Source organism: Triticum urartu, chromosome 1A, assembly GCF_056163025.1.
Source record: "Triticum urartu cultivar PI428250 chromosome 1A, HENAU_Tu73, whole genome shotgun sequence".
Classification (NCBI taxonomy): domain Eukaryota; kingdom Viridiplantae; phylum Streptophyta; class Magnoliopsida; order Poales; family Poaceae; genus Triticum; species Triticum urartu.
In genome coordinates this window covers 5,049,228-5,067,168 of record NC_141873.1, presented here as the reverse complement: position 1 = coordinate 5,067,168, position 17,941 = coordinate 5,049,228, and the positions used below count along the sequence as shown (strand labels likewise).

At 46.5% G+C, this 17,941-nt stretch overlaps 1 protein-coding gene across 2 annotated transcripts in view; it reads left to right on the top strand.

Annotated features, from left to right (window-relative positions):
- Positions 1–15,612, top strand: part of LOC147988184 (disease resistance protein RGA5-like) — a 120,260-nt gene extending 104,648 nt beyond the window's left edge. The window contains exon 5 of one of the 2 annotated variants that reach the window (XM_087543425.1): positions 15,523–15,612. Coding sequence is in view for 1 of the 2 variants with exons in the window: in XM_087543424.1 (XP_087399550.1) it covers positions 15,523–15,527 (5 nt within the window). In the remaining variant the exon portion in view is untranslated. The remainder of the gene's footprint in view (positions 1–15,522) is intronic. The other variant, XM_087543424.1, reaches the window with a different exon arrangement.
- The last annotated feature ends 2,329 nt before the right edge of the window (positions 15,613–17,941 follow it).

Below are 17,941 nucleotides of genomic sequence, written 5' to 3'. Positions count from 1 at the left end.
CGGCCCTAGGAGATTGGATCTCCTGGGGGGGCGGCGGCCAGGGCTGGAGTGGCCCCCAAGGCAAGGTGGGGCGCCCCCCCCCACCCCTAGGGTTCCAACCCTAGGCGCATGGGGTGGGCCTAGGGGGGTGCACCAGCCCACCATGGGCTGGTTCCCCTCCCCACTTTGGCCCATGGGGCCCTCCGGGATGGGTGGCCCCACCCGGTGGACCCCCGGGACCCTTCCGGTGGTCCCGGTACAATACCGGTGACCCTGAAACTTGTCCCGATGGCCGAAACAGCACTTCCTATATATAATTCTTTACCTCCGGACTATTCCGAAACTCCTCGTGATGTCCGGGATCAAATCCGGGACTCCAAACAACATTCGGGTTACTGCATATACATATCTTAACAACCCTAGTGTCACCGAACCTTAAGTGTGTAGACCCTACGGGTTCGGGAGACATGTAGAAATGACCGAGACGACTCTGCGGTCAATAACCAACAGCGGGATCTGGATACCCATGTTGGCTCCCACATGCTCCTCGATGATTTCATCGGATGAACCACGATGTCGAGGATTCAAGTAACCCCATATACAATTCCCTTTGTCAGTCGGTATGTTACTTGCCCGAGATTCGATCGTCGGTATCCCAATACCTCGTTCAATCTCGTTACCAGCAAGTCACTTTACTCGTACCGTAATGCATGATCCCGTGACCAGAAACTTGGTCACTTTGAGCTCATAATGATGATGCATTACCAAGTGGGCCCAGTGATACCTCTCCGCCATACGGAGTGACAAATTCCAGTCTTGATCCGTGTCAACCCAACAGACACTTTCGGAGATACCCGTAGTCTACCTTTATAGTCACCCAGTTACGTTGTGACGTTTGGTATGCCCAAAGCACTCCTACGGTATCCGTGAGTCACACGATCTCATGGTCTAAGGAAAAGATACTTGACATTGGAAAAACTCTAGCAAACGAACTATACGATCTTGTGCTATGTTTAGGATTGGGTCTTGTCCATCACATCATTCTCCTAATGATGTGATCTCATTATCAATAACATCCAATGTCCATAGTCAGGAAACCATGACTATCTGTTGATCAACGAGCTAGTCAACTAGAGGCTTACTAGGGACATGTTGGTGTCCATTATTCACACATGTATTACGATTTCCGGATAACACAATTATAGCATGAATAAAGACAATTATCATGAACAAGGAAATATAATAATAATGCTTTTATTATTGCCTCTAGGGCATATTTCCAACAATAGTCACCCCCGCCTATTCTCCTTCACCAGGCATGAGGATGTATCTGTCAAAATGCTCCTGACGTCGCCTACGCTCAGCCAAAATTTCCATCTCCCGCTCTCGGTCCAAGCTAGAGAAGAGCTGGATGATCTTCAAGCCTCCCTGGCCTCAATGGAGCTCGCGGAGGTGCACGATGCCTGGCGCCTGATTTGGGGATCGGAGGAGTTCGCCTCCAGCAAATTCTATCTTCATTGTTTTCGGGGCATGGAAGCGGATGATGCATTCAAATGGATCTGGAAATCAAAGTGCACCAACAAATGGAAGGTTTTTGTGTGGCTGCTCCTTGCGGATAGGCCGAACACCCAAGGTTTGCTCAAGAGAAAACATATGAAGTTGAGAGATGACAACTATGCCTGCCTGCTGTGTGATCGCCACCCGAAGAAACAGTTGAACACTTGTTCTTTCACTGTGATTTTAGTAGCACATGTTGGGGAAAGCCGGGGATCACGTGGCCTCTGCATGGCTACCGGGTGCAACTTTTGCATGCAGCTAAAACCACGTGGGGCAGACCAATGTTCATGAAGTCTTCATTATAGCCTCTTGGAGCATTTGGAAGGAACGCAACAACAAACTGTTCAGAAATATGGCGCCGACCGTCGAGGGGTGGGCCAAGAGATTCAAATTGGATTTCGGTATGATGAGACACAGAATCAAACAGGCCTTGGTGCCTTTTGTTGATCAAGTAGTTGACCTGTTGTAGCAGCATAGCCTTGTACCATTGATGTATAGGGATATCTTAACTCCTTCTGCCCCCATGTAATTTCTATCCCATGTAATCTTGTGTCTTGAATAGTAATACAAAAGTCAGTGGGGGGCTGCCCCCACTGTCCCAAGCTTTCAAAAAAAATCTTCTTAACAATTGTAGATGTGCCCATACTCAAGAAGAACTATTATCATCTCCATATACGCTGGAATAATATGTACAAAATACGAGTTGTAGTGAGCCTGACAATTGAAATAGTGTGTATGTAGTCAAACAAAATTGTTTTATATAATGGTAAAATATCATCCCGCCTATAACCAAGCCCATGGAAACCAAATATTAGCAATACATTTATTGGGTTGTCCTTATTTTACTAAGAGAGAAAAATAAAATCCAAATAGGAGTAACAAGCCGAACAAATTGCGTAACAATACTAGGACTGTCTATTGGGGAAACTAAAGCGACAAATCCTAAATTCATTCAAGAATCTGAGGTAGCGGATATTGCTCTCGCTTGGAGAGCAGGTCGATGACATCTTTGATCGAAGGACGCTCTTGTTGATTCATCTGGACACACAGGAGGCCAGTGAGCAAGACACACTCCATCTGCCATCACTAGTAGAAAACGGGGCAAAGGTCCAGGTCGGGTCAGTCCATTAGTCCCGGTTCAGTCCAGAACCGGGACCAATGGGGGCATTGGACCCAGTTCGTGAGCCTAGGGGGCCGGCCGGGCCACGTGGGCCATTGGTCCCGGTTCGTCTGGACCTTTTGGTCCCGGTTGGTGGGACGAACCGAGACCAATGGGCCTCGCTCCTGGCCCACCACCATTGGTCCTGGTTGGTGGCTTGAACCGGGACCAAAGTCTCCCCTTTAGTCCCGGTTCATGCCACCAACCGGGACCAATGAGGTGCCTATATATACCCCCTCGCATAAGAGCAGAGCACACTGCTCTGTTTTTTCTGGCCGAGGGGGAGAGGGCTTGGTGGTGCTCTAGCTAACCTCCTATGCACACAACGTGTTCGATGGAATGCCCGAGCCACACTACTTAAGCTTTCTCCTCTCCAAGCTCGACCTCCAAGCTCCATTTTCGTCAATATTTGTATAGGTTTAGCGGTCCGTCACGCCCCGTCCCCGTCTTCACCGCAGTCGATCACCCGTGCCGAGCTCATCGCCAGCACCACCGTGGTGAGCCTCTTGTTCTTATTTTCTTTCTGAAAGGAAAAAATATTCTTACTTGTATGTTTACATAGATACTTGTATTATTTTCTTACTTTTATATTATTGCATCTTATATAGTGCGATGGTTTTGGTATCCACCCCCGTCGGCCCTCGTCCTGTCTATGATTCGGATGTGGTATATATTATCTTTTTATAACTATTTGGTTCATTTATTGTTTATGACAATTATGCCGACCAACGTGACATAGATTTTATTTATCTAGGAGGTGGTTGAACCGGAAATTCCAACCGACCCTATTGTCGAGAGGTTAAATTTAGTTGAAGAAGAAAACAATTTCTTCAAGGAAAAAATAAAAAAAATTGAGGAGGAGAAGATGATATTGGAGTTGCATGTTGCGGATATCGTCGATGATCACAAGATCAAGATGGATGCAATGCGGTTGAAGATTAGAAAGATTAGAAAATATGCCATTCATACCGAGGCTTGGTATCATTATGCCGTTGGATCAATTGTTACCTTGGTTGCGATTATGATCGCATTTGTTTTCGCATTGAAATGTTTTACATAGTTTCAGTGTATGGTGAAAGTTAATTAGATGCTCTGGAGAGCTATATGTTGTTAGATGAGAACTATGTATGTACTTTGGTTTTAATGTGATGATGAACTTGTATTAATTTGGTCACTTAATTATCTATTCATGATGTTCTGTAATGGTTTTTGACACACTTAATTGTATATAATGCATGCAGATGAACCGGCAATGGATGTACGGTGACAGACACACCTCCGAGTACATTAAGGGCGTGCATGAGTTTCTCGATGCGGCTGAGGCAAACAAGCAGAATGGTTTTATGTGTGGTCCATGCACTAAATGTGGGAATACGATGTCTTACTCTAACCGGAAAATCCTTCACTCCCACCTGCTTTACAAGGGTTTCATGCCACACTATAATGTTTGGACGAGGCACGGAGAAATAGGGGTTATGATGGACGAGGTGAAGAAGAAGAGTACGATGACAACTATGTGCCCCCTTAATACGGTGATGCTGCAACGGGTGAAGCTGCTAAAGATCAAGAGGAACCAGACAATGTGCCCGATGATGATGATCTTCGCCAGGTCATTGTCGATGCAAGGACGCAATGCGAAAGTCAAAAGGAGAAGCTGAAGTTCGATCGCATGTTAGAGGATCAAAAAAAGGGTTGTACCCCAATTGCGAAGATGGCAACACAAAGCTCGGTACTGTACTGGAATTGCTGCAGTGGAAGGCAGAGAATGCTGTGGCTGACAAAGGATTTGAGAATCTACTGAAAATATTGAAGAATAAGCTTCCAAAGGATAATGAATTGCCCGACAGTACATACGCAGCAAAGAAGGTCGTATGCCCTCTAGGATTGGAGGTGCAGAAGATACATGCATGCCCTAATGACTGCATCCTCTATCGCGGTGCATACAAAGATTTGAACGCATGCCCGGTATGCGGTGCATTGCAGTATAAGATCAGACGAGATGACCCTGGTGATGTTGACGGCGAGCCCCCCAGGAAGAGGGTTCCTGCGAAGGTGATGTGGTATGCTCCTATAATACCACGGTTGAAACGTCTGTTCAGAAATGGAGAGCATGCCAAGTTGATGCGATGGCACAGTGAGGACCGTAAGAAAGACGGGAAGTTGAGAGCACCCGCTAACGGGTCGCAGTGGATAAAAATCGAGAGAAAGTACTGGGAGGAGTTTGCAAAGGACCCAAGGAACGTATGGTTTGCTTTAAGCGCGGATGGCATTAATCCTTTCGGGGAGCAGAGCAGCAATCATAGCACCTGGCCCGTGACTCTATGTATGTGGAACGGAAACGGTGTACGTACGTGGGATGAGCACAGACAGGAGGAATTTAACCTAAAGGCATTGCTATTCGTGACCATCAATGATTGGCCCGCTCTCAGTAACCTTTCAGGACAGACAAACAAAGGATACCACGCATGCACGCACTGTTTAGATGACACTCAAAGTATATACCTGGACAAATGCAGGAAGAATGTCTACCTGGGCCATCGTCGATTTCTTTCGACCAACCATCAATGTCGAAAGAAAGGCAAGCATTTCAAAGGCGAGGCAGATCACCGGAAGAAGCCCGCCATGCGTACCGGTGATCACGTACTTTCTATGGTCAATGATTTACACGTAATCTTTGGAAAGGGTCCCGGCGCACTAGCTGTTCCGAATGACGCTGAGGGACACGCACCCATGTCGAAGAAGAAATCTATATTTTGGGACCTACCCTACTGGAAAGACCTAGAGGTCCGCTCTTCAATCGACGTGATGCACGTGACGAAGAACCTTTGCGTGAACCTGCTAGGCTTCTTGGGCGTGTATGGAAAGACAAAAGATACACCTGAGGCACGGGAGGACCTGCAACGTTTGCACGAAAAAGACGGCATGCCTCCGAAGCAGTATGAAGGTCCTGCCAGCTACGCTCTTACGAAAGAAGAGAAAGAAATCTTCTTTGAATGCCTGCTCAGTATGAAGGTCCCGACTGGCTTCTCGTCGAATATAAAGGGAATAATAAATATGCCAGAGAAAAATTTCTAGAACCTAAAGTCTCATGACTGCCACGTGATTATGACGCAACTGCTTCTGGTTGCATTGAGGGGGCTTCTACCGGAAAACGTCCGATTAGCCATTGTGAAGCTATGTGCATTCCTCAATGCAATCTCTCAGAAGGTGATCGATCCAGAAATCGTACCAAGGCTAAGGAGTGATGTGGCGCAATGTCTTGTCAGTTTCGAGCTGGTGTTCCCACCATCCTTCTTCAATATCATGACACACGTCCTAGTTCATCTACACAATATGTTCCCCTTTAAGAGGTTCATGGAGTCCTAAAGAAATATTTCCATAACCATGCTAGGCCAGAAGGAAGCATCTCCATGGGCCATCAAACAGAGGATGTCATCGGGTTTTGTGTTGACTTCATTCCTGGCCTTAATAAGATAGGTCTCCCTAAATCGCGGTATGAGGGGAGATTGACTGGAAAAGGCACGCTTGAAAGGGACTCAATAATAAGCAGGGACGGATATGCTTGGTCTCAAGCACACTATACAATTCTACATAACTCTACCTTGGTGATCCCGTATGTCGATGAACACAAGAACAGTCTGCGCTCCAAACACCCGGAGCAGTGCGACGACTAGATTACATGTGAACACATCAGGACTTTCAGCAGTTGGTTGGAAACACGTCTCAGAGGTGACAACATTGTTTGTGATGAGCTATACTTGTTGTCCAGGGGACCATCATTGACTGTATTGATTTACAAAGGATACGAGATAAATGGGAATACATTTTACACGATTGACCAAGATCAAAAGAGCTCCAACCAAAACAGCGGTGTCCGCTTTGATGCAACAACCGAGAGGGGAAAGGACACATATTATGGTTACATAGTGGACATATGGGAACTTGACTACGGACATGATTTTAAGGTCCCTTTGTTTAAGTGCAAATGGGTCAATCTATCAGGAGGCAGGGTACAGGTAGACCCACAGTACGGAATGACAACAGTGGATCTGAAAAATCTTGGGCACACTGGCGAACCGTTCGTCCTAGCCAATGATGTGGCACAGGTTATCTATGTGAAGGACATGTCTACCAGACCGAGAAAAAGAAAAGATAAGGAAGCGAATACATCATACGATGAGCCAAAGCGCCACATAATTCTTTCAGGAAAAAGGGACATCGTGGGAGTGGAGGGCAAGACAGACATGTCTGAAGATTATGAAAAGTTTCATGAAATTCCTCCCTTCGAAGTCAAGGCTGACCCAAGCATCCTGATAAACGATGAAGATTATCCATGGTTACGGCGCAATAAGCAAATGACACAAGCGAAGAAAAAGTAAAGACTTTCTTCCGCAACTATTATGATGATACCATGCCAACTTTGTAACAGACAAGTATGATACCATTGACCCAAGCTATGTGTGTGAAGTTATGATACGATGCCAACTTTCAACTTTTCAGAGTTCATTTGAAATGCTTTAATGTCTTATGCTTTACTAAAGTTAATCACAAACTTGTGATTCACACAAATTTCAAAGAATTCAAATTTTAACTATTCAAATTTGAAAACTAATGGCACTAACATAAAGTTTATAATTTTTCTAAAACTAAAAGCAAAAAATAATTAAAAAATAAAGCAAAAAACAAAACAAAATAAATAATGCAAAAAACAAAACAAAAAAGTGGGGAAAAAATAGGGCTCGCCCCTGGCCCATGACCATTAGTCCCGGTTTGTGCCACAAACCGTGACTAAAGGGTTGGTCCTCGTTGCACCCAGAGTTTAGTCCCACCTCGCCAACCGAAGGGCGCCCACACCGGTTTATAAGCCCGTCCTCTCTGCCTTGTTGAGCTCCTCTCAAAGTGAAAATAGATGCCCCTATACAGGGAATTTGACATAAATTCATAATGAATTTCTCTGAAATTCATAGAAATTGATTATGAATTTAGGTTGAATCTTCTCTATAGGTGCATCTGTGTTCATTTTTTAGTAAAGTTAATCACAAACTTGTGATTCACACAAATTTTAAAAAATTCAAATTTAAACTATTCAAATTTGAGCCATGAACCGGGACCAATGCTCGGTCTATATATACAGCACTTGTGAAAATTTTGGTTCAGTACTTCGATCCCGCCCCGACGCCGCCGCCAGGCTGCCCCTCTACGCGCCTCGCCGTCGCCGCCGTTGCCCCTGCCCCGCCCCCGAGCACGCCCTGCCTCGCCGTCGTCGCCGGCCGCCAGTCCGCCGCCCTCGAGCACCCCCTGCACCGCCGAGCCCATCCGCCGCCCCCGAGCACCCTCTGCGCCTCCCCGTCGTCACCGTTGCCCCTGCCCCGCCCCCGAGCGCGCCCTGCCTCGCCGTCGTCGCCGGCCGCCCGTCAGCCGCCCCCGAGCACCCCCGAGCCCGTCCGCCGCCCCGGAGCGCGCCCCGCCGTCGCTCTCGCCCTCGCCGACACCGAGCCCGTCCTCGTCGCCGTCGCCCCCGACGCCGGCCGCCCGCGTCTCCTCTCCGATCCCTCCGGGAGAGGTAGCTACCGCCCCATCCTCCCCCCTTCCTTCCTTCCCTGCTCCTTAATTTGCAAAATATTGATATGATGTAGATGTATGTATGTATGAGTTGGGGAGAAAGTTTATAATTTTTGTTCATATATACTGTAGATGTATGTATGATGAATTTTGATATTTTTTTGTTCATATATAATGTAGATGTGTATGTATGTATGGAATGATATCGATGGATGTATGTATATAGAATATTCTTAGAAAATATGACGAATCCGATATGACCAATGTCCCCCTCCGGTTCACTCGGGAACACTTACTCTCTCGTCGAGGGTCGTCGAACATGAGAGGAAGAAGAGGATAAAAAACAAGAGGAAGAAGAAAGAAAATTGGAGAAGAAAGAATAGAGGAGTTCTTCTCCTCTATTCTTTCTTCTCTTTTTTTCTTCTTCTTCCTCTTTTTTTTATCGGGATGTATATGTGTATATGTGTATGTGGCTAGAATTTGCTAAATATATATGTTAAAAATGTTTTTTTGTTCATAGAAAGTTTTTTGTTCATATATAGAAAGTTACAATTTTAGAGAAGTTTTATATATGCAAAAGTTACAATTTTAGAAAAAGAAGGATAGGAAAGAAGAAAATAAGAAGAGGGAAGAAAGAAGAAGAGGAGAGGAAGAAGAGGAGAAATAAATAAGAAGAAGAAAAAATAAGAAAAAGAAGAGGAGAAGAAGAAGAAAGGAATAGAGGAGAAGAAGAGAAAATAGAATATATTCTATTTTTTCTTCTTCTCCTCTTTCTTCTTCTCCTCTTTTTTTTCTTCTTTTTTTCTTCGATCTTCTCCACTAGCTATTCCTTTCTTCTTCTCCTATTTTTATTTCTTCTTCGTTTTCTTATGTTTTATCGGGTCTGTCGTCGTCGATATACCCCTCCCGATAACTTCAACACGAGGGGGGGGGTCGATATACGTACCCCCTCCCCGATAATATTATTTTCCCATGTACTTATGTCGTGTCGATATAAACTCCCGATAATTTCAACACGTGGGTGCCGGGGGGTCGATATACCCCCTCCCGATAACTTCAACATGAGGGGGGGGGTCGATATACCCCCTCCCGATAACTTTCAACACGTGGTGGGGGGGTCGATATACCCCCTCCCCGATAACTTCAACACGTGGGGGGGTCGATATACCCCCCTCCCCGATAACTTCAACACGTGTGGGGGTCGATATACCCCCTCCCCGATAACATTATTTTCCGTGTATGTATCTCTTCGTTGTCGATATTACCCCCTCCTTGAAGCGTTCTCGAGGCCACCCGAAACCCTAGAGAAGCAGTGTCGAGGCCACTCGAAACCCTAGAGAAGCAGCGTCGAGGCCACTAATTAATATGATTCCTTAGTGTGATTAGCTAGCTAGTTCTACGTTTGCCACTAATATATCCATCTGTCATGTTTGAATAATAATTGCCATGTTGTAAATATTTGTAGAAACTATGGACACCCCCGAGACGAAGCACAAGAAGCGTTGTTGGGGGACATAATTGCACAAGGAAGTGATGCCGTCTTCTCGTTTCTCAACGAGACTGATGGTCTGGAAGGAGAGGGTGAAGAAGCAGGCTATGATTATGATGGCTCCGGTGACCCAATGCCGGTGCAAGAAGGAGACCGTGAGGACGGCTCCGGTGAGCCAATGCCGGTGCAAGAAGGAGACCGTGATGACGCCTCCGGTGACCGAACCGAGTCCGGCCAGGTATATATATTAGTTAAGCCTGTGCTGACTAGTTAATTGATGCATTCATTGTTTTGGTATGTACACATATTAATTAACTCTCGTCTTTGTTCTTTTTTCTAACCCTCCGGATCGAGCACAACTTCAGTAAGGAGACAAGGCCCAAAGAAAAAGTTGAGCTCGGATGAAAGGTTTGAGATCATAGAAATCGCACGCAACGGCCAACCGATTGAACCCATCCGGACAAAGAACGCATTTGTTGCTCAGTGCGGGGTTCTGGTTAGGGACAAGATCCCGATCAGCATCCAGCAATGGTTAAAGCCGGCTACAGAAGACCCTGAGGTGTCTTATGTCAATGATATGCAAAAAATGATCTTTGGACTGAGCTGAAGTCAAATTTCACCCTACCACCAGAGGATGATCCGGAGAAGCCAGTTAAAGAGGAATTAATCAAGTCTTTTGCTCTTATGAAGATGGCAGACCTATTCAGGAGGTGGAAGAAAGACCTGAATAGGTTTGTCGACAAAAAAGAGACACCAGAATTCAAGGGCAAATATGAGAAGATCAGAGATCACTGGCCCGCATTTGTGGCCCACAAGACATCGGAAAAGAGTAAGAAGATGTCGGCGACAAACAAGCAAAATGCTGCGAAGAAGAAGCATCACCATCGCACGGGGTCAGGTGGCTACCTCAAAGCCCGGCCTAAGTGGGCCAAGGATGAGAATGATCTGCTTGATAAAGGGTCGAACCAGAGACAATGAACTGGCCAGACCGTTTCCAGACTTGGTTCTTCGGGGCTGGCAGAACCTTGAACCCTATAACAGGGAAGTGCCTTTGGACGGACGAGCAAATGAAAATACCAGTCAAGAGGCTTCAGCACTATATCGATGCAGCGCGGGAAGGGACGTTCATTCCAGACAGAGAGAACGACGAGCTCACAATGGCCCTCGGGAATCCTGAGCACGTTGGACGAACACGAGGCACGCCAGGCTCCGTTCCGTGGAGGGCTGGTTTTCCAAACGGAGGCGGTTACAAATGCCAGGAGAGGAGGAAGAAAGTGTAGCAGACCCAACTGCAGGCGCTGCATTCAAGGGTACAAGCGATAGAGGAACGAGAAGCAAATCGCAGCAAATGAACTGCCGAAGCTTCCCCCGAAGCTACCCCGCCATCTTAGCGGAGAAGCAACGTGGCTTCCACCGAGCTGCTTCAGCCGGAGCATGTGCTGACGGCTCCTGCCAGCTATCCCGTGGATGCTATCACGGAGTCTCAAAATTGCCACCTTATGACGCAATGGATTAATATGAAGGTCAAGGCGGCTGTTGGCTCTGTTTTTCCTACTAAACCCGGCGCAACTTTTAACTGTTGGCCGATTCCAGAAGGATATGCTAGGGTGATGGTGGATGAAATAACGAAGGGATTTGAGGACCTCCAGCTTGACCACCCTACCGGTGAAGGGGAGACTCGGCTGGGTTCTTCTCTGAAGACTCCATGCCTATGGCGGAAGGACCTCATCAACCTTCTGAACTGGATGCCACCGCCTCCTCGTCCTCCTCCGGCGAGTCAGGGCACTCCGCCTCCTCCACCGCCTCCTCCTCCGGCGAGTGACGATCAGGGCACTCGGCCGGCTCCTTCTCCGGCGCGTGGCGGCACTCCGCCTCCTTCTCCGCCTGTGCCGGCGCGCCCGAGAAGCCAGCCTCCTCCTTCTCCGCCTCGTCAGCAAGGGCAGAAGAGACCCGCCGCCGCTCCGGCTGCTCCGGCGCGTCATAGTCCTTCTTCTCCGCCGTGTAAGCAAGGAAAGAAGACAGCCGCTCCGTCTGCTCTGCCGGCGTCTAGCAATACAGCTAGAGGTGGGAGGACATACAGATTCGGTCCTTCTCTGAAGACTCCAGAGAAGTAACCATACGAGATGACACCAGAGGAGAACGCGAAGATCGCTAAAGCCGAAGTGAAGGACTGGTTTCAAGGGTTGAAAGCACAGAGACATCCACCTCCGGAGGAGAAGATAGATCCAGTGAAAGCGAAGCGAACTCTGGCTGCCCTGAAGAAACCACCAAAGTCTCCGCCGAAAGACAACTATGACCGCATTATTGAAAAGTCATTTAAAGAAGCGAAGCAGTCGGGAAGTACTAGAAGTGATCAAAGGTTAGCAGAACAACGAGCTGGGAAACAAATTGCCTGACTCGGCGAACAAGCGGACCAATCGTGCCCCCCGCTCAAGGTGTCTAGCGACATCGTCGCTAATGATCCGAGGATGGTGCCCGGTTATAGCAATCTTGGAGATTACCTGCCCGATGATACAAAGATACAAAGATACGAGTACGGGAAGCCTCTCGTCAAAGATGAAAGATCTCTATTAACGATGATGCGAAGATTGCATGATTGGTACTTGGAAACCTGCAGAGAGTCTGGGGGGAGGAATACTTTGTATGTGAGAGTTAAAAAGGAGCATGACCTCGTTGGAATGGAACTGTTGCATGTTCCATTTGAGGAGTTCTTTCAGTTTTTCAATCAATTGGCCCTCGATAAAGCAAGGGTTACCTGCTACTGTCTGTAAGTAGTACTACTTCTGTCATTAAGTCTCTCTATATAGCTCAGCTCTTTCATTGCATGTATTTATAATTATCCTCACTATATTATGCAGATTGAAGATCGTCGAATTGAAGAAAAGACAAGTCGGTGATATTGGGTTCATTAACACAAATCTCATAGATGCAACTGAGGTTAAATTTCATGCCGCAGATACCGAGGCCAACTTGCTACGATCGTTGGTAATAAATGAAAACAAAGATATAATACTCTTTCCTTACAACTTCAAGTGAGTGTTACTGTCTTGTGCATATTCGGTTTCCCTTATATATTAGTCAAGGTTATAGTAATGTAATTGATGAGTTATGCATGCGTGCGTAGGTTCCACTATATTCTCCTAGAGATTAAGCTTGAACAGGGAGTAGTAACTATCTTAGACTCGAAACGAAAAGATCCCCAGGAGTATGCGGACATGACTCAAATGCTCGAGAAGTAAGTTAAATCGATCATTATCCACCATATCAGCAACTTTGTTCATTTCTGATATCAAGTAATTGTTTTCTTTGTCTGGCAGGGTTTGGAGAAAATTCACCAAAAAAGCTTCGGGACTGCCGAAGAAGCTGGAATTTAGACACCCGAAAGTAAGTACTATACTAGCATGTCCCGCGCATCTCCTAGTGATTCAAGCGCTAGTTTCATCAATACCATTTGGCATTCTTGCGAGTCCATCCGCGAGTTTGATTGACCTCTATTTCTTGTAAAGTGGTTGTGGCAGGAGCAAGGGAATGATTTCTGTGGATACTACATTTGCGAGTCCATCCGCCACACGACCTGTGAGCGGGGCTACTCTGACGAACAATATGAAGTGCGTAAATAACAATATTCACAATTTTATTTTATTACCATCATTTGTGTTGAGTTTCATTCATTCATATATATATGTATTGACCCCCTTCTTCAAATTAGATGTTTCGGATGCGGGATGAACTCCTAGCACCAGATCGCATGCGAGCAATTCAAGAGGAATTGGTGGCATTCTTTCTTGACCACTTGATCGCTGAAGACGGAGAATACTATGTGGACCATGCATCCGTATGATAGGAGATTATATTTGTAAGAGATAATTATTGTATATATGTAGCCGGTAGTGTCGGATAGATATACGAGAACTTGTTGTTTGACCAATCTCTCGGAGAAGGAGAGGTGGTTGATATCACTACTCTCTCTATGCATATATATGTTGATGACGATCTTCTGTTTCCTTCGTTTGCTTACTAGCTAGCTAGCGTGTCTAGTCCTCTCTATACGTATGTATAGTATGTAGCGTCGACCAAGCACGGACATAAGAGGTGACACTTTTCTCTATTACTTAGTTATCTAACACAATATATGAAACACCTAAATTAACCCCCCAAAACCCCCAACCCCCCCCCCCCCCCTTAAAAAAACAAAAACCCCAGCCACAGAAATGCTGACGCGTGGATGCCTTTTGGTCCCGGTTGATGCCACCAACCGGGACCAAAGGCCCTCCTGCCTGGGCTCGGCGCACCGGCCACGTGGAGGCCCATCTGTCCCGGTTCTTGTTTGAACCGGGACTAATGGGCTAGGGCATTAGTACCGACCCTTTAGTCCCGATTCAAAAACCGGGACAAAAGGCCCTCACGAACCGGGTCTAATGACCCTTTTTCTACTAGTGCATTGCCCGAACTCGCCTCTCAGATGGTCATCCACCATCTCAAGGATGGCATCCCTGTTGTAGTACCTTCTGACAGCATCAACGAGGGTATTCCGGTGGCCTTCAATTCCACATGAGACGGCCTGCCTCTTGCCCGTGGCTTCCTCCATAAGTAGCACCCCAACACTATATACGTCTGAGGCCGGGATCAGGTTACCAGTCTCTATATACATGGGATCTATGTAGTCCATGCTCCCAATGACTCTTGTTCCAGTTCCAGGGGTGCCTGGAGCCGGTTGCCGGCTGAGCTGCCGCACAAGTATGAAATCACCAAGCTTGGGATCAAAGTCCTCATCCAACATCACGTTGCTTGGCTTGATGTCTCGGTGCAGTATATACCTCTTGCACTAGTAGAAAAAGGGTCAAACGTGAAGCACATTAGTGCCGGTTTGTATTTGAGCCGGCACTAATGTATACATTAGTGCCGGTTCCAACGCCTAGCCGGGCCGCTTTCATTAGTACCGGTTCGTGGCGAACCTTTAGCACCGGTTCGTGCCACGAACAGGTACTAATGAGAGTGGTGGCAGGATGTTGTCAGACTGGGGCCCCTCCAGCCCCTTTAGTACCGGTTCTTGGAACGAACCGGTACTAAAGGTCGTCCTACATAAACCCTTCGTCCACCCGAGCTCGCTCTGTTCTTCCCCTTTCCCCTCTCCTCTCTGTTCTTCCCCTCTTCCTCTCGAGATCATCACACATTTTGCCCAAAATTTGTCAAGATTTGAAGGCCCCCATCCATTGAAATTATCACAAAGGTTAGCAACTTTGTCCTTTCATCTCTCATTGCTAGATTAGCTCTTGCAATGCTTTATATAGTGATTAATTTGTGAGTTTAGTAATTTGGGAGGATATATATGTGTGCTAGTATTTGATTTATATGCAATTTGAGGTCAAAAATAACACTTAGTTTGCATATGTAGGTGTGGTTTACTTAGTGCCTTCTAAATCTCCGTCGTAACCACCGTCGATCGCCCGCACCGTCCCGTCGCCGGCACCACCTTGTGGTGAGCCTCTTGTTCATGAAATTTTATATAAAAATTGATGTTTTTGCGATTTGGATATATAGTTACTCGTATAATTGTCTTACCCGTACGTTGTTTGTTATACATATAGTGCCATGGTTTTGATATCCGTCCCCGTCAGCCCTCGTCCTTGTTATGATTCGGATGTGGTATATATATTCTCTTTTAAAACTAGTTGCATTTCGTGTTTATGACAAATTATGCCCATCAAGTTGACATAGATATTTGTATGTAGGAGGTAGTTGAACCAGAAATTCCAACCGACCCTATTGTCGAGAGGTTAAATTTAGTTGAAAGAGAAAACGAGTACTTGAAAGAAAAATTGAAAAGAATTGAGGGGGAGAAGATGGAATTGGAGTTGCATGTTGCCAATGTCGTCGATGATCACAAGATCAAGATGGAGAAAATGCGCTTGAAGATTAGAAAGATTAGAAAATATGCCATCGATAGTGAGGCTTGGTATCATTATGCTGTTGGATCCATTGTTACCTTAGTTGCGATCTTGATCTATTTGTTGTTGCATTTAAATGCTTTAGCTAGAGAGTTATTTGTTTGTTGCATTTAAGTGTTGTATGAACTTTATGTATGAACTTGTATTAATTTGGTCTATTCGGTGTTGTGTAATGAAGATGAGCCGGCAATGGATGTATGATGACCGATGCTCTCCCCAGTTCGTTGAGGGCGTGCATACTTTTCTGCTTGCGGCTGAGGCAAACAAGCGGGTGGATGGTTTTATGCCTTGTCCATGTGCTCGCTTTAAGAATGGTCACAATTACTCTACGTCAAGAACCATTCACGTCCACCTGTTTAAGTCCGGTTTCATGCCCCATTATAATGTTTGGACCAAGCACGGAGAAAAAGGGGTTATGATGGAAGACAATGAAGAAGAAGAGGATGACGACAGCTATCCTGGCCATGGGTTCTCTGAATACGATGATACAACAATGGGGGAAGAAGCTGAGCCGGTAATGCGGGAAGAAGCTGAGCCGGCAATGCGGGAAGAAGCTGAAGAAGAGGCATCAGATGAGCCCGTTGATGATCTAGGTCGGGCCATTGCCGATGCAAAGAGAAACTGCGCAAGTGATTTGGAGAAGAAGAAGTTGCAGCGCATGTTAGAGGATCACAAAAAATTGTTGTACCCGAATTGCGTAGGTGACAAGAAAAAGCTGGGCACCACACTGGAATTGCTGCAATGGAAGGCAGAGAATGGTGTACCTGACAAGGGATTTGGAAAGTTGCTGGTAATGATAAAGGATATGCTTCCAAAGGACAACGAATTGCCCGAGAGTACGTACAAAGCAAATAACGCTGCCCTCTAGGGTTAGAGGTGCAGAAGATACATGCATGCCCTAATGATTGCATCCTCTACCGCGGTGAGTACGAGGATTTGAACGCTTGCCCGGTATGTGGTGCATTGCGCTATAAGATCAGCCGCGATGACCCTGGTGATGTCGAGGGCCGGCGCCCCAGGAAGAAGATTCCTGCCAAGGTGATGTGGTATGCTCCTATAATACCACGGTTGAAACGTTTGTTCCAAAACAAAGAGCATGCCAAGGCGATGCGATGGCACAGAGAAGACCGTAAGAAAGACGGAAAGTTGCGAGTACCCGCTGACGGGTCACAGTGGAGAAAAATCGAAAGAAAGTACGGGAAGGAGTTTGCAGGTGACGCAAGGAGCGTATGGTTTGATCTAAGCACAGATGGCATTAATCATTTTGGGGAGCAGAGCAGCAACCATAGCACCTGGCCTGTGACTCTATGTTTGTATAACCTTCCTCCTTGGTTGTGCATGAAGCGGAAGTTCATTATGATTCCAGTGCTCATCCAAGGCCCTAAGCAACCTGGCAATGACATTGATGTGTACCTAAGGCCATTAGTTGAAGAACTCTTACAACTGTGGAATGGAACAGGTGTACGTGTGTGGGATGAGCACATGGGGGAAGAATTTGACCTAAAGGCGTTGCTGTTCGTGACCATCAATGATTGGCCTGCTCTCAGTAACCTTTCAGGGTAGACAAACAAGGGATACCGCGCATGCACGCACTGTTTGGACGATACCGACAGTATATATTTGGCTAATAAGAATGTGTACCTGGGACATCGTCGATTTCTTCCGAGCAGGCATCCCGTAAGAAAGAAAGGCAAGCATTTCAAAGGTGAGGCGGATCACCGGACGAAGCCTCGCCACCGTACTGGTGCTGATGTACATGATATGGTCAAGGATTTGAAGGTGGTCTTTGGAAAGGGTCCAGTTGGACAACCTGTTCCGAATGACGCTGACGGACGCGCACCCATGTGGAAGAAGAAATCTATATTTTGGGACCTGCCCTATTGGAAAGACCTAGAGGTCCGCTCCTCAATCGACGTGATGCACGTGACGAAAAATCTTTGTGTGACCCTGCTTGGCTTCTTGGGCGTCTATGGGAAGACAAAAGATACACCTGAGGCACGGGAGGACCAGCAACGTATGCACGGAAAAGACGGCATACATCAGGGTCATGCAAGCTACACTCTTACCAAAGAAGAGAAGGAAATCTTCTTTGAATGCCTGCTCAGTATTAAGGTACCGTCTGGCTTCTCGTCGAATATAAAGGGAATAATAAACATGGCAGAGAAAAAGTTCCAGAACCTAAAGTCTCATGACTGCCACGTGATTATGACGCAACTGCTTCCGGTTGCATTGAGGGGGCTTCTACCG